We start from the raw sequence: 23933 nt of genomic DNA, 5'->3' as shown, positions 1-23933 counted from the left end.
CATGTAGAATGATCTCAACACATACTGGTTATTCATATATATATGTATATTTTACAGTATTTTTAGAAATTTTTACATAACAACTCCTGTTACAAGGAATTGAATGTTTGTCAAAGAGCGTAGCTCCATTCTCAAGTCAGCTGGGACCTGATCTGCAAGAGTGAAGGTAGTGCTAAATGGGAAATCCTGCTCTTCATTGAACCCAAAGACTTTTCCTGAGCCAAGTGAACAGAATTCTTTATTGGTTTTGAACAAAATATATTATTTTTAAAAGGAAAAAACTTAAAAGATTTTTTTTTTTTTTAATGCATATTAGAAGATTTGCAAAAGAGCACACTAAAAATAAGATTCAAAATAAGATCAGCAATACTGAAAGGGAACATACAATATTACATGACAGCAAAAAACTGAGTCTTAACTAAAAGATTTCCACACCTCTACTGCCATTAAGAAGGGACTCTTTAGCTGTTGAGGATTATGTAAAAGAAGTGTTTTAGATTGGAAAAACAAGCTTAAGAAAAGGTTTCCGTGTTAACTTTTTGAGCACGCTAAATTCCTGACAGCTACTTCTAACAAGTCTTAACCCTAAAAAAAAAACAAAGATGACTTAACAGTTCACACAACAACAAACCTTCAGCAATGAGAAAATAACTCTGAGACAACAACAAAACTGATGACCTTTTGGATACTCTCAGATCCCTCATTTTTGTTAGCACATTCTTCTATTATGTTAGGAAATAATTAACAAGTGCAGTACATGTGTTCTCTGCATACAACAAATAACTGCAAGAGAGGAATATATTGAGCTTGATTCTTTTGTAGATACTATATCCATTAGCATACTACATTTGTTGTTCGTCTTCAATAAACAACTTAAAACATCTTATGCTAGCTACTCAAATCCCATCCCATTCTTTTAAACACTGTATATATACTTCCAGAGAAAATGTATTTTTGTATACAATATATCTCATATTTACACATTACCATGTTATCAAGAAATTTGGAGAATCGGACCACAGGTATAAAACATCCTTACACAAATGCCATTGATTTCAGGAATGTAGATTTTGAAGTATAGGATATTGAACTTTTAAAATATGGCCTGACTGCTCTTTCCCCTCTAGAAAATTTATTTGTAATCCAAGCATATCTGCTTACTTCAGTGTGCACATTTCCTATTCTGCACATACTTAAATTCCCACCAGTGTGTGAAACAGCAAGCATAATCAAGCACAAAAATTCTGACCCATTATTTGTAAATGACAGAACAGAGATTGTGTTTGGCAAGAGATAGTTGCACCTGAGATTGAACTATTCTCCTGCAAGTCTTGAGACAGCAATGATTTTTTAGAGAGTAAATCCACATTCGACAGAGTGGCCTGGCCTAAAAATTGTGGATTATCCAAATGAAAGAGTTGAACAAAAGCTCAGCTATTTAGAAAATTAGATTATGTCCTCAGATTATTATATTTGTAAAAATCTTACTAGATGTCGGATTCCATTACTGAAACAGTTGGCAAAGGTTATTAGATTTCTAATTATGCTGTATCTATACATTGTTTTAAAATGAGTTCAATGTATTACAGTGTTCTCTTGAATGAAGATGAGCAATAAAGTATGCCTGCATTGATCGTAACTGTGGAGTTATTAAAAACATTAAGATATTGAGTAAAATGGGCTTACCCTGAATTACAGAAACAGTTCCACAAACCTTGACCATGGCTCCAAAGTAAACGATTAAATACACGGTTAAAGAGACGGTACAGATGTAGATTTTCAATGTCTGGAGCCTTCCAGACGTGCTGGAGGACCGCACGAACACTTGTCTTGACTATATCCAAAACCTAGGTAACAGTATTTGAAGCATATCAAAGAAAGGCATACTGCAAAATCTAAAAAACAACTGTTCTCTGATTCACTGCACACACAGATCACTGCATAGCTATAAATTCCCACAGATGTCTACATTTCATTTCTGTGCATTCAGCAGCAAACCTTTATGAGATGCTTTTTTCTGTCAATAAAATTTTGCAAAACTAAATAAAAATATTTTATTTTTATTACAGAAAAGTTCCTTTTTTTTCAGTCTGTTGAATTCTAGCTAATTTAAATTACAAAAAGCATTTAAAGTGAAACAAAATGGATACAATTAGAGACTAGAAGCAACATAATTAACAACCCAAATATTGTACATATGAAGATTATCTCTTTTTCCCCTTCCTTTTAAAATGCCGTGTATTTTATAAAGAACTAAAACATCCTCAAAAACTTCTGGTTTAACGTCTGTTGAAACTCAGCATTACACTAGATCAAACTATTTTAATGTAGCTTTCAGCTGACAAATAAGCTAGTGAAATAGGCAACAAAATAGGAAAATATTTAAAGAAGTAATGTCTATAGCAATGAAAGAGATTTTAGATATATTTATATAAAAATATAAAATGGAAAGTGGGATTCATCATGTCTGTTTTTATATCTGTAGGTTCTCTCAGGTCAGTCATCTAAGTTACCTCTATACTTACTGGAAGAAAACAAGCTGAAAGAATATATTGACATCCATTTATTCAGATACATCAATAAAACCAGGAATAGGAAGCAGTAAACTTCCAGAACACTGAAGTAGTATCTTGCCCCCTCATTGGAGCTCCAAACTCTGCCCTAAAAGAGCCTATGGTGCATGTAGTCTTTAAAAAAAAAAAACAAAAAAAAAACAAAAAAAAACCAAAAAGAACAACAAAAAAGAACAACAAAAAAAACCCACACACCCATAATTGTACATAACGTGGGCACCCTTGTTGCCTCTTTATAAAAATATCATCTCCAAAAAAACATCACGCTCAACTGAGTAGTGAACTGAGGAATGTACTCTTTCAGTACAAGATGTTGCAAATTTGAAAATTTAGAAGGTATGGTATTCTCTCTGGCAACTTTTAGACGTATGAAACACAGATTTGTATGGCTAAATATCTAGGTCTCAAAAGGTGAAGGAGATTTAATAAAAACAAAATATGGAAGCATGATGTAGAATTTCAATGTTTTAGATCTGCATAACAAACTGTTGTTCATAAATAGTCTTATCACACCTGACAAACAAACCAACCTGTGGGTGACTGATAAAAACCACCTGGATGAAATATGTCATTGACATGTTGAGTTCTTTTTTGAAGAAATAGGATTGTATGCAAGTATAGGTGTTGTTTTAATCCAGTGCACATAGTTACCAATGAGAACACAATGCTGTCCTATCTGTTAAGAATCTTTGCCGTTGAAAAAACACGCTTGATCTCTCACACATGATCCGCAAGAGTGAGATAGAAAGATTAGATGCTATTGAGTAGCCTTTTCTTTAGCATCTGGAGGCAAAGAAAGCCAAAAATAGAGTCTTGCATCTTATAGCAAGGTACAGACTGCCAGGTACTATGGAGGGGGAAAAAAAAAACCTGTTCTGTTTTTGCTGTGTTGACATTGCCAATACGCCAGAGTGGGAAATATCACAGTTAATTGTTCTTAATTTGCAAACAGAGCCTCAATCATCCATTTAAGAAAAAGAGACAAGGCATTGCAAAAGGGCTGGAACTTCATGGAGCATACAAACCCATTTTTCTAAGCTAATTTCCCTAGATTGCCTTCATCTTTCTGTTTACATCAATTTACATCATCATCATAGCCAATTATCTACGTGTAACAGAACAAGATGTTATAAGAGAGTATATTCAAAACAAGATGAACAGACCTCTGGTAACCATCAAAACAGTTTTTAAAGAAATTATGTAAAGTGATGTAACACAAAACAGTCACAACTCCTGTCATACAGAAGTCTCTTTTTCCTAAAAGTCTTGAGAGATTAAATTTCATTTTAGCATGTATTGATTTCATAACTTTCTTCTAAATGCCTCCTTTAACTCTGCTGTAATGTTGTAATGTTAGAAGGCAAGAATATGAGCAAGAGTTTAATTTTTCTACATTATGAAGAATAATATTTAAGAAAATACATCTGTCAGGGACAAGCATTGTGAAATCTTGTGCATTGCCCAGGTATTTTCTTCTCGTTTTTTTTTAGAACTTGCCAGTAATTCTGAAGTATAGTTAAGGGGACTGAGTTCCTGTTTTGTATTTCACAAAGTTGCAGAAAGTACCTTTGAGACAGATTCTTTACTTGCATAAATATGCTTCACCTTGAGCTCTTTTCTGCTTTACCCACCCCACTGGAATATAAAACACACTTCTTTCAAATCAACAAAAGCTTACATTTGGCAGTCCTGAGCTGCAATGTCATTGTCAAAGTTAATCCATTTTTATGAACTACCCTTCCAAGAATAACTATCTGATAGCTTGAAGGGATTGAGGCTAAAAACAGTAAAGAAAAAAAAAATTATTTCCAGCGTAACCAAAGATGAAGGGCCCACTTGTGCTTCAAGAATCGTTAGTTTCCCAAGTAGCAAATGATGCCCCCCCAAAAGAGCAGCAAAGACAACCATATTCATGGTTGTGCAGTTTTACCAATAGCGGCCTAGCATATCAACCTGTATCATCCCAACGTAAATGTGCCCTTGCCTTTACATGACTGCCAGCCAAATAAAGGGCATAACTAACGTATATTGTAGACTTTCGGAAATTGTTACAATAGTGCTTAGAGGAGAACATTCTGAAAAGAATGAAGGACAAGAATAGGGGGATGGTGAAGGGAAAAAAAGAAAGGAAGGTAGAGAGGAAAAAAAAATAATTGGAGAGAGAGAGAAAAAAAAAAATGAAATACTTTAACTAGTCTTTTGTGAAAGCCCTGTATCTCAGTTGTAACTATGGGCCTCAGCCAGGGACCCTTATTCACACTCATAGCTGCACAGACTAAAGGAGTCAATTCTGGCTACACAACCCCGATTATCTCCAGCTGCCCCAAGGATTTCTGCTGCAAAGAGATTTCACTGCAGCAGCAGCATGAATTTGAGACACTGTTAGATATATGTATATGTACATATATCTGTCCGTCCCCCTATCCTCCCAGCAAATCTTCCTCCGTATCACTACAAGTCCACACTAAGCCTCTCTCTGGATTTGCACTAAAGGTTATAGCTGCCACATGCACACAGTGGAAAAGACCTATGTGAATGCCTATTGGCATTGCAACACTCATTCCTGTAACAAGAAACAAATGAGATCATTTTAAACAAAGGAATATTCAGCAGAAAAAGGTCTAGATATGAAAAAAAATTAAACAATTTCAGCAAATGAAGATAGCTGCTCTACAGATTCCTGACAATGGCACAAGAAGTCTGCTAAGTTATAGTGCTGCCACTTGACATGGTTAAAGAAGAATTCTAGTTATTTGTAGCTTCCCATGCTGTCAAGTCTGTCATGTCTAATTTAACTTTTAAAAGCTGTATAGATGTACATTCAATGTAATATCTGAACTTCATAATTTGACTTGAATAGTCAGATATATTTCTATCAAATGATATCACATTAAGGTAACGTTTTCTCTGTCCAGTACGAAAACAAGCATTTAATGCAATATTCAGTGAAATACAGTTTGAAAGCCTGAAAATAATAGGGCTGATTTTATAAAAGTTGAGATGAGGATCAGAAATTGTTCTCTTGTTCTTTCATAACCATCAACCAAGCTTTTCCAATGACAATATTTATCATGTGTGCAGCGTTTTTATTAAGTTGCTTGCTTTTATAGTCTATAAAATAGATTGTGAAACTGAGAAATACAGAAATTAAATGCCTGGAACAGATATGCAAATCCACATATTGTGTCAGTGACTGAAACTAAGACCCAAATACTGCTTTAGGGTCACCTAAGCACTAACAATACTCTCAAAAAATTTCTTCTGCATTGAGTTAAATAAATACTATATTGGGAAGATGATTTTGACTGGCATATGTTATGTCACACAGACTGGCATCCTATACTGGCCAGTTTTTAAAAACTGCGTACAACAGTACCTCCTAGACATCAGATGAGTAAAGACAGAATGGTAAATAAATGTAATTATTCCTTTCTAAGACTAAAGTAGACAGTTGAATGTTATAACAATGTTAAAAATCTTTGCTTGGCTGGCCTATTTTTTCTTTAACACGATCTGTTGTAATACTGTGTGTCAAAGACTCAACTAACCAAGTGCAATATCACTAACCCTAATGGAGTTTTAACATTCCTAGTCTGAAATTGTTGACTAACTCATCTTTATCAATCAAATCTGCTGAATCAGTACCCTTCTCAAAATGTTCACTAAAAAGATAGGTACCCAAGGGGCTGGTTTTTTTTCCCCTTTTCTTTCAGCAGTCTAGTTTTTTAAGAAATTGTTTTTGTAATTATATTTCAGAATAATTACACTTGTCTAAATATGGAGCATCATCATTATCTGTAATAGAATTAATTCATATGTATTAGAGAAACTAGCCAGTATTTGAACATCTCAAGTCACTCTCAAAAACTGCTAAACACCAGTAGGCATATTGCTATTTGTCCACTTCTGATGATCTGGAGAAAACGAAATCTGTATCACTTACTTTTCGTTGCTTTACAGAATCCAGTTTTACTAACCAATATGATGCCACTTTTGTTTTATGGTACTTCCAATTATCCATTATCTGTAGTCATTGCAAAACAAAAGAAAAAATAAATGCATGTAAAAATAATCATAATCTGACATTTCATTCACAGATATTCACAATTTTAACATATGGACTGTCTAGGAGATCTCTGTGTAAAAAGAATCTCTCTAAAATAAAGTATTTTCAAATTTATGTTGGGAGACATTTGCCAAGATATGTTCAGCCATTCAGTTTAATCCTTCCATCTTTAGTACCTGGATTTTGACAGCCCTACACTACAAAGCAGATAGAAGCCTGTCTTGACTGACACAGTTGTGATTCCTTCAAAACAGCACTATGAGTTCCATAATGCATAACAGTTTCTTTCTTTCATAACGGACATTAGATACACATCGAAAACATGTTTTCTATAAACGATCATTGCTGTTGAGCAATATTTTCCTTTTACGATGTCGGTTAACAAAATAGCTTAAACTGTGAGCACACACTTTTACTATTCTATCTTTGTGTTCTATTCCAGACCTATGGCCCTTTCTGCTTGACAACTAATATACAATTACTTCCGTACCTCCAAGATGAAATATTTTCTAACAGAAATTGATTAAAAACAGATGAATTTTAAAGAGAATTCTGCAGTAAGAAATAGCATTTACAATCATCCTAGCACTCTATTAGAACGCACCACTAGATGGAGTGCATTTACAAACACACACGCACACACACACACACAGATAAATATGCATATACTCTTGAAGAATCTTATTTCTAGTTCTGAGAAGAGAATCCAAACATGCTACTTACAAGTGCTGTCTTTTAAAATCAAGTAAATCAACCATCAATACAGGACAATTCCTTTCCACTGTGAGGCGTTTGCACAGACTATTGGAGACTTAATAAAAAAATTTGTTTCTACAAATTGTTTCTACAAATTTGAAAGCTCAGAGAAGAGAACAAAGGACATTTCCAACTGGATAAGGAATTAGCCTGATGAATTTTAACACACCGTGGGCTGCTTACTTACTTCAGAATACAGGGGTTAATTTAAATGACTACATCCCTCTATATTTCTACTAGATTCAGAAAAATCTCTCTATTTTTTCTTTTCCAAGCTTACGTTAATTTCTTTGCAGTAGAGATCTATAAGAGATTTAAATACCATATATTTTTTTCTTATATAGCTGAATATTAGATGTTGCTTTTTAATTCTCCTTCAGATCAAGGATTGTTTCATGTCAAGTGGTAAGGCTCAGAATAACATTGGATGTGAGGAAATGCAAGCTAGCAGGCTATAGGAGCCAAAAAAAGAGTGTGAATTGTGATCGTTATGACTAGCAACCTCCCAGCATACCTCTCTGTGTTCTCCAGTAAGCATATTCAAATTAAACACATCAGGATCTGCACTAACAATACCAGATAAAATATAAACTGTTAATGAATTGTAACATTATTCTTAACTTACTTCAAAGTCTGAACTGTCTCCACAATGAAAAACTGATTTTTCCCAACCTTTCTGATAGTTTCTCATATATTTTATAAAGGCATAAGAATGTTTTCAGTGCTGCTTTTTCAAGGTCAGAAAGTGTGCAAAGCTGCAAGCTTTTGAAATCTTTGAATTATCCTGAGTTATGGAAGTTCTAAGGCCACAGGAGCTCATGAATCATAAATTGAACTTTCTTTCATTCTAGTAACATAAACAGTAAGTATCTAGACTGTAATTCTTCTTTCTTATTTATAGATACTTACTTCTTCTATAATTAATTCTGATTCTTCATCTGTTTTTCCTGGGAACTTCATTCTCATGTCATTGAAAATGAGTAGAGTCTCTTTTGTCAAAGCGACTTCTTGCTCTTTAGTTTTCTGCTGCAGTAAGGACTCACTCTAAAAACAATATTATGTAGAGAAAAAAAAATCAGGCGTGATATTAGATCATCAGATGGTAACAAAGATATTTTCTTGATAAAAAAAATTCTAAACAAGAAGATATAGAATACATTTGAGCAGTGCACAGATGTAGTATCTGATACATATCTGACATACATATATACCTCATACATTAACCCATCAAGGTTACTTTCTGTTGTAAAGGGATGCAGGAAAAGCCAAGTTTGAATGCACGTTTGTTTGAAACAAGGTAAGAAAATTTATGATAGATATTCATAATGATTACCACTTTGAATTTAAATTTGAAATGTGAGATAACTAAGTTCAATATAATTAAAATAAATTCTTATTAAAAACTTCATTTTAGGCCTGCACAGCAACAAATTTGAATTAATATTTTACAGAAACTGCCAATTATATGACTTTGTGCAAAGTCTTCAAGGAAACATAAAGAAGCAAAAACATTTTAATCACACTCTGGTCCGTGGGTTTCTGGCATTGTCTTCAGTTTTTTAGGACATTGCTTAATATTTACTTTTGATCATAACTGCTATAATAATACATCTGTAATTCCCAAATGTAAATCACAGAATGGCTTGGGTTGGAAGGAACCTTGAAGATCATCTGTTTCCAGTCCCCAAGAACAGGCTGCCCAGAGCCCCACACAACCTGGTCTTGAGCACCTTCCATCCCTGCCCTGGGATGGGGCACCCAGAGCTTTTCCTGGCAGACTGTGCCAGTGCCTCACCACTGTCCTTGTGAAGAATTTTTTTCCTAATGTCTAGTCTATAGCTCTACTCTAATTTCAAGTCCCTACTCCCTGTTCCATCACTGTTAAAGATTCCCGTCTCTCCTTTTCAGTACTGGAAGGTTGGTATGATGGCTTCCTGCAGCCTTCCCTTCTCCAGGCTGAACAAGCCCAGCTCTCTCAGCCTTTCTTGATAGGAAAGGTGCACCAGCTCACTGATCATCTCTGTGGTCCCCCTCTAGACCACTCCCATAAGTCCACGTCTTTATTACATTGAGGCCCCAGTGCTGAATGCAGTACTCCAGGTAGCTCATTCTAAACTTGAGCTTCCATACGTTCAGTACATTTGAATCTTACAAGCCTCCAAAAATGACAATATACTCCTTTTTTCCTGCCTGAAGGATCAATAAACTAATTTAACATGGACAAATTATTTATTTTTAGTAAGTTCTAGTTGATCATAATTTCAATTTTATTTTAGCAGTAATATATAGTATATTGTTCTTAGTTGCAAAAATAATTATGATCAGAGTTGCATTCACAATATAGTGCTAAATTATCATAAGTTCTTATCCATTTTCTAAGTAATTTTATTCACATTATTTTAAGAAACACGACTTAAGCTCTATTACCTCACATAATTGATCTGCATATCAAGATCATTTCTGTGCTAGAGCTTTCTCAATGAAAAATAAGTATAGTTTCTTGCTCATGTTAAGAGATTAGACCATTTTTTACATCATTCGGCAAGAGACTGGTTTTAATCTTTCAGTAATTTGTATTTGATATAGAGCTAATGCGAGTAGAAAAATCTATATCAGCCCTGTCTCATTTAGCTCTTAGAATACATCTTGATGATAAAAGGGTACATTTTAAACTTGAGATAGCTAATGTGATAAAACAACACCTTCAACACGTTGTGGTGAAGACACAATCTTAATGTCTTCCCAATTCTATTAGCTGACTTTAAAAGATAGAAAACCATGCTAAGGAATATTTCACAGGGTGTCAGCACACAATTTTAAAAGGATCCTTTTTCATCATTTAGACAAAGCCTCACAGGCAAAGCAGACAACGTGCATTCTGTCGGATGCATCTCTACTAGAGATAGTAAATACTGTGAAACAACTTAATTAGCATTACAAAAGGATTTCTGACAATCAAAGCACACCACAGGAAAGAAAGGCTGCAAGTGTGGGTAACAAGTGCCACTTTGTACTGCCCCATCTCCAGATAAGTTATTTGGGTGATGAAATGCACAGACCAGGCACTAAAATATGAACTGAAACACAAAAATTCAAAAGAAAAAAGTATGGTTCAGAAATACACTGTTATCTTACAGCTACACAAATTATGAACAGTTAAAATTTTTTGATTTATTTTATTTTTCTATTCATGATTTAGTTGGACCACCTGAGTAAATGTTTTGTCTGCCTAACTCAGGGACAGGCTTCAAAAGGAAATACATGTCTAGACCTGTCTTTCTAGATATCTTATATTCCTGAGTATCTCTCAAAACAGAATTTAATTGATGATAATGGATCACGATTTTTGACATTGTAAAAATTAGTAATGTATTTATTGAACTTTAGAGAAATTGAACATTTTTGAATGTTATCTCACCCCTGAAGAGTTCATAGTTCCCAAGCTGGATGTCTGACAGACCCTGGATGAAGATGGGCTGCAATTTAAAGAACGAGACCTATTCACTGAGGATGCACGCTGGATTTGCAGAGGTGCTTTGGCAGAGAAGGGACGATGCTCAGCTGCATGCGACTGCATAGACAATACTGATATTGAACGAGGGCAGCTTACTGAACGCCTTATTGGACCTGTAGATGATGATGAGGATGAATATGATGGAGATTTTGTATTTTTAATTGAAGGTTTCCAGTTCATTCTACCTGCAGACAAATTAAAAGTTTAACAAGTAGTTGCATCATTTAAGACCCATTTTTCCATCAGTAATTAACATACAACTAACAAATGTGTACATCCACTAAAGTGTCACATACCTTATATGTAGTAGTCATTCATGACAGATCCCCTAATAATGCACGCTTTATATATTCTATTAGAACATGTGTTTCTTCTTCATAGTCACCTTTAATCAGGTAGACTCAGCCCTCTATAACGTGCATCAGATTTAATACGGAGCACATATTTCTCTATAGGTTAAAAATTGTGTGGGGCTGCTACATTAGGCTTCCTGAATGGAATAATATGGAAAAAAGAATTTGGTTGCTGGAGCATATATTTGTAGGCCCAGCTTCCCTCATTTGCTTTTACATAATTGTAAAGCTTTTTAATTCAGTCTAAATAAAGAATGCTAACATTAAAAATAAAATTTTAGAAATATTTGTGTAATAACACAATGAAATTCTTCTCAAAGTAATAAAAGAGTTAGAGAAGCATTTACAACATTTCCAAGTGTGACTCAGGTGTGTCTTTCCTTTTAGCAATCTTGTAAAAAAATCCTTTTTAAAATAAAAAAATTTCATTAATTTAGAAAAGATTTTAAAAATGAAAAGGAAAAAAACAACAGTATGAGTAACCCTGAGTTACGAATGCTAATATATTCTGAAATAAGTGAAGCATTTTATATAATTTCTCATGTATGCCAGGCTTAGCTAGAAACGTGATAATTTAACTTACCTGATCGTTCTGAAGGTTTACATTTATTTTCTTCAAGATCATATGATACCTTTTTCTCTTTTTTCTCATTGTGATCTTCCTTTTCAGTTTCATCTCCTGACCCTGACATACTGCTACCACTATCACAGCTGCTATCACTACTGTAGTTCTTAAATTTTCTTACGGGTTGTGCAACTTCTGGCATAGAACACAAGGGCTAAAGCAAAACAAAACAACACACACACACACACAAAAAAAAAAGCAAAGAAATTAATTTTCTTAATAATCCAAAAAGAACAGAAAAACATTTTACTAGATTTGTGAGTTATGGAGGTTCATTTGTACATACTTAAACTCTTCCAAATTTGACTGGAAATTTTTCCTTAATTTTAAAATAAAAGTTTAAGTAGCTCATTAAACTAATGACAATAATCCCAAACTTTCTCACACAAATAGCAGCATAATACAGTAGGGTGAAAATGTCATTTTATTTTATTTCAAGTACAATTTATACTGCCCAACATATTGGATTAAAGTTTAAAATCACAAGTCAAATGATACAGAATATTATTTGCAATCAGTTGCAATCCCTAACTAGTATTTGCAATAAGTGAAGAAATGTTTTAACAGTGATCACTCTGAGGCAATGAGGTACACCAGGGAACTTCAGCTGGTATACTTCTGAAAGAGCATCCTATAGAAAGCAGGATCTGGAAGGATACAGCAGGCTATGTTAGGCATCTTTGGAATCCCATATGTATATGGGATTCAGTGTCATTAAGTAATTAATCACATGCTATTACCAAGGGTAATGTGAGATAAAGAACAAAAAGTAGGAGACAGCGTTGCAAGAATGGAACTAACAACAGAAAATTTTCCTTCGTGCAGCAGTCATGGTGCAGTCAACAGAAGTGCCATGTCCTCCATTATATCTATCAACCTAAGAAGTCTCATGTGGTCCCTTTTTTTCCCCCTACATGCTTTCTGTCCATTAACCCCCATCTATAATAAGCGATGGCTTCATCTTCCTAGTTGTCTAATGGACAGCAATTATGTCTCACATTAAAAAATATTGTAATTTTTGGATCAGCATGAAATAAAAAAGCTCCTAGGATTCATTTAAGTTTTAATATAATGTAATGCACAAATATAAACTATGAAGGACAATATTTAATAACTAAACACAAGCTACCTAAACTTCTACTCCAGATGAGGAAGGAAAGAGATTTCTGTTGCTGACTTAACAGTGATAGTATGTTTATGCAGGCCCAAGCTGTCTGGCCAGAAAAGGAAGAGTTAAAGAAATATTAATAATAAAGTGATATATCCCACAGGGGAGAGCCCTGGCAATTGTTCAGACTACACAAAGAGTATTATGATGTCTACATACCAGCGAAAAGGACAAATTAAGGTGTCTCAACACTTACTGATTTCTCAGAAATAGCTATCCTAATAATGAAATAATACATATCATGAAAAGATATTTATTAAACATTCCTGATGTTATACAAGAAATAATAAACACTTCCAAACAAAAATCATGGATTTTAAAGGAGATCTTATTTCCACTTACCATATACATATTCCTAACACTTTCTGTACTGAAAAATAATAAGAACAGCCTGAACAAGACTTCACATCAATTAAACAAGAAGAATAAAAAGAAAGGTCAAAGAAATTAGAAAAAGAAGTAATAACAAATAAAATCCAGATCTGGGTTTAAAGTCACCACTTAAAATAAGAAATAGTAAATTGCTTAGCAATTCTAATCAGCTTGATTTTCCCTCATTTTGTTTGATTGAACTCATTTGATTCTATAACAGAAGAATTATAGTAAAATTACCTCTAAAGTATATGTATTTATTTTATTTCCTTCGATCCTTTTCATATGCAATAGGTGCCGTGTAATAAACACAGCAGTGTAAATCTTCCAGTATGCAAGTCTAAGGTGCCCTCTAGAGGCCAGAAATTAAAAAGACATTTTCAGAAAATATTTCTCAATTCATGCAGAATTCAATAACGTTTTCAATTGCAGACAAAATTGTCTTTGCTCTGGAAGAATCTCAGCTTGTTTTCTAACATGAGCTCCTAATTGTATTCAAATTAAAAAAAAAAAAAAAAAAAAAAAAAAAAGAGGCTGAAATTTTTAGCAAATATGTTTTGTTTTTACATGCAAAGATTATTTATACAAATACACACCTTCTATCCCTCTGTTTTATGTATGGATATGGAGGAAAATGAGGAAAAAATGTTTTTCTCTCTCCTTATTATTCCAGCTATTTAGATTCCCTACTGTTTCTTCAAGGAAGGGAGTGTGCCCAAGGCAAAGTGTGATTTCCTGAGCACTAAAGATTTAGGGAAGGCAAGACTTTCAAGAATCTTTACCAGTTTGCAGAGATACAGAGTGTGTTTAAGGCAAAGGCTCAGTTGAACTGTGTGCACAACCAGAAAGCGTTAAGCTAAAAATAACATAGATTCACTTTAAAATCAGATTTTGGCTCCAAGATATTTCGTATGATGTTTTTAGCAAGTACGCAAGCTGCAGATACATCATGATCATAAATAATCCTTTGAGCTTCCATAGTGCCTCTTATCCCATGATCTCAAAAATCCTCAGTGGCACTAATTGACTAAAGATCAAAGCATTCTTTTGAGATAATTTGTGGATATAAAAGATCAATTCACTGACATCAAGTAGTCTCTTGTAGAACAGTTGTTACCATACCCAGCAATTCCTCAAAATAGCTTAGAGAGAAAAAGAATACCATAGAGTTAAAATTTTTCATTTTTCATTTCATTTTTTAAGCAAAATACACAGACTAATGGGAGTATGAGGAAGAAAGCATCCACCAGGATCAGCTAACTAAATTCCCCAATTAAAATCCTCAGACCACTTTTTTATATGAAGGAATAGAAAAATGCTATCTCAAAGTCAAATACCTTAGGTCCTCGCTGTCTGGTGCATTTTCCCATTAGTTTTTCATCATCTATTTCACACTGCTCCAGAAGATCCAAAATGTCCTCCTCCTAGAAATAGGAATTTCACTATGATTAATTCAAAACGTGGCATATCCTATTCTTCCAAAGTTCAAGTGCCAACTGATAGGACTTTGAAGTTACTTTGATTGCCTATCCCTGAAATAAGATAATGAATGCCTCCAGAGTAAGATTCTCCTATTCTTTATCTCTGACTGTGTAAATAGACAATGAAGCCGAGTTTGAGGATGCATTGAAATAGTGGAGCTGGTTTTATGATATCAGTTATTCTAATCTGTAAAAGTGCACAATGGGTTGGAGACATTACTGGAGGAAGGAGGTGGCAATGACCAGCTCATAAGCAGTTTCTGCCAAGAATAAGGCTGAGGATTGGGGAAATGGAAGTCAGTGAGCTTGTCTCCACCCTGGGGCCACTGCAGTTCATCCAAATTCAAGGTTCTAGCCCACAAGCTATACAAAGTATAAGATGGAAATGTTATCAAATGCTATTTATTACCCATCATTCATCACAATCATAAATGTAATCTGCAAGGATATGAATTCCAAGAAAAATGACTTCAAGTAAGACTTCTATGAATCAGTACCTTCATTCTTTTCAAAGGGTTATTCATTTCCCGCTGAAGTGAAGCAGCTCTCCCAGCAAGAAATGTCTGGAAAGCAGTGGCTAACAAACTCTCATACTTTTCAAGTAATGATTTATCATCAGGAGGGTAAATTCGCCTGAAATAGGGGGAAAAAAATTAAATAGTATCTTCTACTGATAAGCATAGTATCTTCTGAGCTACTTATCAGACTAGGAACAAAAGTCATGCAGCTAATTCATGGTAATGCATATGTATCCCATCTGTAATTATTATGCAATACCATACCATGACACATATGCTCCTAGCAATGCTCTCCAAATCTAATTTTAGCTTAGTGAACACTTACATGTTTAAACCAATAATTAGCCAGTCAAAAAAAATCCCATGCAAGCCATTCCAGAGATGTATAGAAACACAGCTTTGCAATACTCTCTGAAATTTCAGTGGGTCTGAATACATCCAGGTGCAAAAGGTTCATGAAGTATTAATAAAGTATTGCATGTAAAATTCAGTGCAACAAAATAATTTGTATTAGCAACAAAAGTACAAAAACAGTGAAAATCTGAGCAATTCTTTGAGTTAATGGACATAACATGAAGATTGAATATGTGCTGCACTTGAATGATGGAGATGGGATACTAACTTACAATATATTGTAATGAATAACTCAAATTAATTCTGCCTGCACTGTGCAAAGCATAAGCATTATTTATAAATTAATTGGCAATACATGACTGGCATGTTTTGGATGACTTTTGTGGAATTCTTACAATGCTTTCTCTCCTTTTGCTTTACAGACTTCTCATTGGAAAGGTTTTATGTTACGATTTTGAAGCAATGGCAAAAGAACAATCTCATTAGATTCAAGTGGAAGGTGGCTCAGTTTCCATACAATACCTACACAAACTCTAATCCACGTGTAGTCAACATTTTTTATTGTGTTGATTCCACTGCTGAAAATGTAGCATAGAACAATTATGTAGGTCTCTCCAAAAGTAATGCCTCCTATGTATTTCCATGGAAACTACACCAGATACAAAGACCACAACAGCACTATTTGAAAGAGAAAAATCTTAGCTACAGAGCACTATTTTTCAACACAATTACCAACATTAGCTATGCATTTTCACCAGCAATGAACAATAGTCTGCATTCCACACTGGTAACAACCTGCACCAGCAGAGGTGAATTACTGTCACTGTCACCACTGCTGAAACACATCACCCACCACCTCAGTGTGCTCAAATCCTCTATTTGGTCTCCATAAATGTTCAGCAGGCACTGATGGATGCCAGTGGGCGCCACTTTTTCCTCATGGAGGAATTCAGCGATACCCCTTTGCTTCATTTGCCCTTTCATGTCGGACACCAATTTGTCAGACTTCTCCTCTGCTGCCATCTGTCACACGGCAACATAATGTAATGGGATATTGGTGGGAAGGTTCAACCTCTGCTGCCACCCCACCAACATCCGCCTCTGATTTCGTGGGTCAACATAATAAAATGGGAGGCATTACTTTCAGAGCAGCCCTCATTCTTTAAAGTAAGAAAGGTATTCACCCTAACATATATGGAAATACACTGTAGTTAAAGACCATTTCAAAAACATACACATTCTTTTCACAAATGCTTGAAAGCACAGCTCCTGCTTTGAAACACCACAAGATCCTAAAGAAAACGACAGGCTAGTTGTATTCGCAGCTGGACACTTGACTAAGCTGCTTCCTGAACTGCCATTCACAAGCACAGTGTCTTTATCAAAATCTGAGGTTAATGGGAAAAAATACAGTGTTCTTAGGATTAGGATTCAAAAGTTGTCTGGACATAAAGATTTCCCTAGATTTTCATTCTGGAAATAATATGAATCCACACAACAATGCTAGCATGCAAAATTTCTATGATTCTATGGCAATGCCTGAGAGGAACTAGTCCTGCTCTGCAGAAGGACATTGCAAAGAGAAAATACTGCTTAGATAACACCTGTCTGAATCTCTAGCCAAGATTACTTCTCAGGCTCTGCTGACTCTCCAGCCTTTTTGTGAACACATGATATTATGAAAACACACTGCTGTTCAGCCCTTTTACATGTGCACATTTGTCACCAAATGCCACTTTACTTTTTCCTAAGAAAAAATTAAAATGTTTGCATTTTTATTGTTTTAGATTAACCAAAAAGCTTAATAAAGAGAAGATTTGCCTCATCAGTCCAGAACTGAATGAGCAATCTGATATGGGATCAGTTAAAAAGTTAAAGTTATCAATAAACCAAAATGCATTAAAAGCATTATGATGTTTCTCCTTCTTCTCATTCAGTTAATAAGAACTGTTTCATTGTGTTCTTTTTGTCTTTGTTTTTATGTACTAGCTCACCTCTACATGTGTCAAGAAAAGATATAATTAAAGCTGGGAACATTACAAAGATGTAATTTTTTTTGTAAGCAAAGATAATTTGTCAAAAAGAAAAAAACACAGAAATATGTGTGTTTAAATAAGAAATTTACTGGGTTGTATAGAGCACCTGCTCAAAAAGCAGAGATGAAGAACAGCAGTAAATGCATTCTGACTAATTCAGAATGAAAGACATGAACCCAGACCTCTTACATCCCAGATGAATGTTACAAAGATTGGGTGAATGTTCCCATCATCTCTTCTCAGTGGTGTTCTGCTCCTTTTCACCAAATATTCATTGCCTTGCATTCACTTCTCATTGAAGCTAATGTCAAGAAATAATAAAAACATTGTAAAATAAATGCTTATTTTCTGGCCAAATCCAATTACAACCAAGAGAAATATGAATGTGATAGAAGCACAAACAAGGCTTCTGAAGCATCATAGAGAACATTCAGATTTGATATTTCATTCTCTGTAGAGTAATGCAGGAATATTAACATCCTGATACTATCCCACCCCAGAGAAAAGAATTGCCATTTGTGATTACAGAAGAAGTCCAAAATGAAAATCACACTTCTTGGTACAGTGAACATGAACAATCACATCTTTCGAGCAAATGTTTTGCACAAACACTGGAGTGATTGATGTAATATAAAGTAAATGCATGCAAAAATACAGAACAAGAAAAAGACCTCAAAAAAAAAAAAAAATTACCTGGTCTAATCTATGTGTTTTCTATCAATGCATACTTTTCTTTGTCATAAAATTATTATCTACCAAAAATGTTTGTTCCCTTTATTCCCAACAATGATTGCATTAAATCTTCTGATTGATATAGCTCACACAGTTACCTGTAGTTCCCCATGTGCCTATTTTCATGCTCTTCTTTGGAAATCTGTTTGCGTACTTGTGCAAGTCTTTCCTTCTATAAATCAAGAAAGTAAGACAATTAAAACAAAGATAATGTAAATCATGGGCAAGAAACAGCATTTTTCTTTCCTACCAGTTCTTCTTTTCTCCTTTCCAGTGAGTGACGTTGCTTTTCCCAGTCTGAAGAACCCGGCAACAGTTTTTTCATTGAGCCTTGACCATACAGTCTCTTTTGAGCTTCAGCTTTCTGTTGGGCTAAATTTCTCCTTTTATCACTTGTTCTGAATCACAAGGGACATTAAGGTACATCAATCCACAAAGAATACTTTAAGAAGAATTAGAAAAATGTTTATTCTCTGTACAGATAATATTAAAGACCTTTGTAACAAAATACATTGCAGGATATGTCTAGCACATTCACTTAAATAAGCCCCCATGCAGGTTTTGATAGCTAAGAAGCAGTAAGAAGAGTTCAGGCATTATTTTTCAGAACTCAAATCAGAGCATCAAGATTTACTGCCTTATCAAGCATTGATTATTGACATAATGCAGCTGAGTTGAAATGCACTTTCATTTCAAGTAAATCATCTGCAGCTTTCAGTTGTTCTTGTATGGTTTATGATACACAAATGAGTTGTCAAAGACTAAGAATTTTTTTTTAATATTAACTTTTATGGCTGCCAATCTTCACACATTAAGGTGTGCTATAATGCTGAAATTTAATGCAGAAATATGATAGCAGCTATTTTCCTGAAGTTTAGATTTTCTTCAACAAATTCCAACAAGCAGGCTTTCTTATAGAGGGGTATGCCTCATGACTCTGCATGAAATTATTGTCAGAGCAAACTTGCTATGAATGCAATAATACTCCCACTCTGAGATCTATTTGAAAAAGCTTCTAAAAGGCATGAAAATGATTATTACCACTTCATTTCTGGCAAGTACTTGAACAGATATAAAGATTAAACTTGAGCTTTTAATAGCAAAACTCACAGCAAGAGAACTATTTAAGTTTTTAGAATTTGAACAGGGAAAGAAATGTCATACTCTACTTAGTCCAATTAAAAACAAACAAACAAACATGCAAACAAAAAAAGAAAAAAGAAAAAAATAACAAAAACAAAAAGAGAGCCAGACTGAAGAAGACAAGATTACCTGATGTTGAGAAGCTTTAGTGCATTTAGCAGAACACCCTTTTTTACATCATAGTCTATTTTTTGGTCTGTTCCAAAGCTTGGGGCTCGGTTAATCTGGAAAAAGAAAAAATAAGGAATGCTCAACTTCATTAGGAACTTATCTGTTGTAACAGGAAAACACATTCTTTCAGATATCACAGAGAATAAGAGAACATACGTTGAAATGCTCATCTCAGATTGTGTTTCTTAAATAATTAGAGAATCAAGCATCATCACAGAAATCGGGAGCCAGGAGATGTACCTCTCAGACATCAACTTATCCAGACACTCAGAATGAACCTGATTCAAGTACTGGCAATTTAAATCCAGTTTACTGCATTCCTGGTTGCTGAGGCTAGAAATCTACCACAGCAAGTGCTGTTAAGTACAGTATAACTATGTGCTGTGCTGCAGGAGTCCAGCACAGGAAACTCTTTCCTTGTTCCTAGTCTGCAATACAATTCTACTCTGAAAAGTAACAAGTTGTAAAAGCAGAAATCAGCATGTGGTATGAAAACATAAAATAAATAACAGAATGAGTTACTTAAAATCTAAGTGCAGAGCAAGACATCATAAATGTTAATATAAACATAGAGGAAGAAAGGAAATGAAATGAGGAGACTTTACCAGGCATCATCTAACCACTGCCAAGCTCTAGAGCCACCGCAGAACAGCTTTCAGAAAAGCTTTCAGGGAGAATAAAGTAAATGCATGAATATATCAAGGAACACCTTTCAGGCTTGTATGAAGAGGTATACATGAGCAATAGGTGATAATAAAAGGCTGGAATCATGCTGATTGTGAATGAGCAGTCATGGTGAAGGAAGGGACAGACAAAAAGCTTCAGAAGAGAAAACTAATGCCTTGTATCACATGCAAATGAGAAGTGAAACACAACATGGAGTACTATGATTCAGTTCAGCAAATACCTAAATACACAGATAGCTCACTGAAATGAAAACAAAAATGTAAAAATCAAGCCCCATCTTATTCAGAAGAAATGTTAGATATTGTACAACATGATATTCTGTATTGAATTTTTGACTCCATAGCTACATATAGTAATTAACAATATTTGGCTTTGAAATGCTTTTTTCATGCATCAAAAACAAGTAAGCAAACAGAAATATAGCTATTAAAACTTCCAACCAGTTAATTTCTAGTATTTTACTAGAATCAGCACACTGAATCCTTAAATTCAGTTAAAATGCAGTTAAATACAAGAAATTATTTGAAACATGTAAAATGCTACGTTAGTCCAGTATTGAACTCACAGGACTGCTAGATGCACACATACACAGACCTGAACTAGGCAGGTCCATAGGTGCTAAAAATTTACTCTGAAATGTATAAAATAATTTATAATCTCTCTCCTACAGACAGAATGTTGCCAAAAATATGCTATTCTGAACAAAACCACATTGACTGTGCTTAATAAGCAGAAAATTAGGGTAGGGGTAGGAAAGATGTAGGAAGGCATTTAAAATGCTCTTCTGAAACCAAATGCTACCGGGAAACATTACGCTACCATCCCACTTAAGGCAGACACTTAAGAAGCTGAAATGCTACTGTTCTCATATTAGAACTGGAACACTACTCTGTGACTTGCAGAGGATTTGTAGGTGTTTGTTTTTTTAATACACAGTTCATGACTAAAGATTGAAATCCTGACCCTAACGTAACCTCAGTCCTGAGGAGTAACCAGAGGGACAGTAAAAACAGTGATCCAGTTCTGGATGGCTGCTGCAAACTTGTCTTAGTGCAGTATTTCATGTAGCAGTAGATCCAACACAAAATCCAAGCAACTGAGTGCATCAGAAAGTTAATACAGAGAGAGCAGGTGTGAATTTAAAGTCAACTGGCTATTCCATGCTCACTGCCTGTGTGGATATTTGAACTGCCTTTTGATTTAGTAGAACTACATGCAAGGATGCTGCATTAACAAACCTTTCTTTTAAATTTCTCCACCTGTTCACTATCTGTTCTTTCTCACATCAGGAAACTTCAGAAGGCAGTCTTGACAGCTGACCTTAAGTATAAAGCCTGCTTATCACTCAGTGTAGATGGAAGATGAGACATTTCTAAGATCAAATGATTTTTGCTGTGCTCTGCCAGAGGGACACAAGCATGCATACCTAGTGACTAGAATTTGAATACTTTATTCAACTTCAATACAGTTTAAATGTCAGAAGAAATAAATCTCTAAGGCCATATTTTTATACTGAAGCATGTTCAGAAACAAGATATTCCTATTCAGTGTCATGTGTTAGATTTATGCTATGTCTGTTGGATAAACTATCATAAAAACTTCAAAAGTCTGATGCATATAAGAATGCACAAGGGAAAAAAGAAAATTAAAAAAAAGAAAAAAACCCACTTCTTTATAAGTACAGTATTCCTTGGTACAGACTATTGAACACAACGTTTCTGACACATTTTTATGATGTCACAGTTTTAACTACCTTTCAGTAGTATTAGTAGTAGAATTAAACTCTCCACAAGTTTTTAATTTCCCCAACCACTATCTTCAACTTTTGCTTCATAATTCAAGTTTCACTGAATACAGCACAGACACTTAAACTACTTGTGAGCATAGCAGTTGTGGAGCTCAGCATATTTCGTAACTAAACACTTTCAGCAAAGGACTTCATACCTGTAATAGTTAAATTAAGCAGTGTAAGCTGAAGCATGTAAGGCTCCCACCTCCAGCTACATTTGCAAAACATACTGATTTTTAAAAAGTGAAACTTTGTAAATGCCTAAGATACTAACTCCCTGCCATCTTCATCAATACCTGGGAAAAATTTCAGTCTGGCATTTCACCTCCTTATGGAAGCATTCCTATCAATCAAGAGCATTCCCATCTCTAGTAGTATACAGTGGGAATAGAAATATTCCACTTCTCAATAAAGAGATTACATAATGACTTAAATAAACCTAAAATCAATGGAATAAAATACTACATCTTTTGAGTAACAGGAATTTTATCTCCACTCAACCTGTAGGACAGCATGTTTTGGAGAGGATTAAATTCTCCATTAAGACAGTGACTCTGAGAATAGCATTTTTGAAGAAAAAAGAAATCCATAACCCATAAAAACCCTACTGCATCAGATGAGATGCTGTTACTGGTTACAAACAATGCTACTGACTGAGATGAAGAACTTGATCTCAAGCAAAAGATTATATTTATGCAGCAATTTTATGAACAAATAACTCAAGCATCAGTTAAACGCAATGAGCCAAGTAACGTTCACAATGAAACCTTGTGAACTAGATAAAACTAGGTTTAGAGATAAAAAGGGAATACAAAACAGAATCTGTGAAATGTAAAACAGACCAGTTACGGTAAAACTGGGAAGTGATGCGGAACAGATGGCCGAAGGATGCCAGCCGCCGGCGCGGCACAGCGCGGCTCAGGGCCGCCCGGCGCCACCAGATGGCAGCGGTGCGTTTCCCTGCGCTCACTGCTGTGGAAGGTTCCGGAAGTTCGGCAGCATCCCGGGGAGCGATACGGGGATAACGGCGAATATAAAGAGAAATCATCTCGGGAAAGCAGTCATCGTAGCGCCGCAGAGCTTATTTCCTATAATAGTTTATTAAGCTAACTTTACAACAGAACGGCTCCGCGAGCTATGGAAAGCAGAAACTAGATTGACCATCCTGATCTTTTCTTGGCAGTTTTCCCGCAGCGCTGGGAACATGCAGAGCCTTGTGGTTCGTGCTTGTTCCCGCTGCTAGGGAGAGCACATCCACTGGGGGAGCTTCGGCAACGGGGAAATGGTGGAACGAGAGAAGAGTAGAAGGCTGGAGAATCGAGAACTCTCTGAGAAAAAACATATGTATATAAATACCTATATTTTTGCACATTGTATATCTTGCCTATTATTATTTACATCACGTGCATACACACTAAGTATACATCATTATATCTGTACATATATATGCAGTATATGTTTGTTCAGTATTACACTACATATGGTGTATATATATATATGGGAAATATGTTATGTGTGTGTGCATATACACACATATATACACCCTGCGTGTTTGTTTTGAGAGTGCTGCAAAATACACAAACAGAGACCATGAA

At 35.0% G+C, this 23933-nt stretch overlaps 1 protein-coding gene across 9 annotated transcripts in view; it reads right to left on the bottom strand.

The window, feature by feature from the left end:
- Positions 1 to 23933, bottom strand: part of TTLL7 (tubulin tyrosine ligase like 7) — a 76020-nt gene that overhangs the window by 8530 nt on the left and 43557 nt on the right. For 7 of the 9 annotated variants that reach the window (XR_004167956.2, XR_004167957.2, XM_090146436.1 and 4 more), the window contains 10 exons: positions 19821 to 19915; positions 18799 to 18946; positions 18647 to 18720; positions 15406 to 15541; positions 14765 to 14851; positions 11846 to 12041; positions 10814 to 11094; positions 8305 to 8439; positions 6517 to 6597; positions 1687 to 1847 (listed from right to left, as the gene is read on the bottom strand). Coding sequence is in view for 7 of the 9 variants with exons in the window: in XM_090146436.1 (XP_090002562.1) it covers positions 1687 to 1847; positions 6517 to 6597; positions 8305 to 8439; positions 10814 to 11094; positions 11846 to 12041; positions 14765 to 14851; positions 15406 to 15541; positions 18647 to 18720; positions 18799 to 18946; positions 19821 to 19915 (1394 nt within the window). In the remaining 2 variants the exon portion in view is untranslated. The remainder of the gene's footprint in view (positions 1 to 1686; positions 1848 to 6516; positions 6598 to 8304; positions 8440 to 10813; positions 11095 to 11845; positions 12042 to 14764; positions 14852 to 15405; positions 15542 to 18646; positions 18721 to 18798; positions 18947 to 19820; positions 19916 to 23933) is intronic. The other 2 variants (XM_031600253.2, XM_090146439.1) reach the window with 2 other exon arrangements.

The sequence above is a fragment of the Phasianus colchicus genome, chromosome 9, assembly GCF_987193195.1.
Source record: "Phasianus colchicus chromosome 9, bPhaCol1.hap1.1, whole genome shotgun sequence".
Taxonomy (NCBI): domain Eukaryota; kingdom Metazoa; phylum Chordata; class Aves; order Galliformes; family Phasianidae; genus Phasianus; species Phasianus colchicus.
Note: the sequence above shows the minus strand (reverse complement) of the source record. Positions and strands in the feature narration are given on the sequence as shown.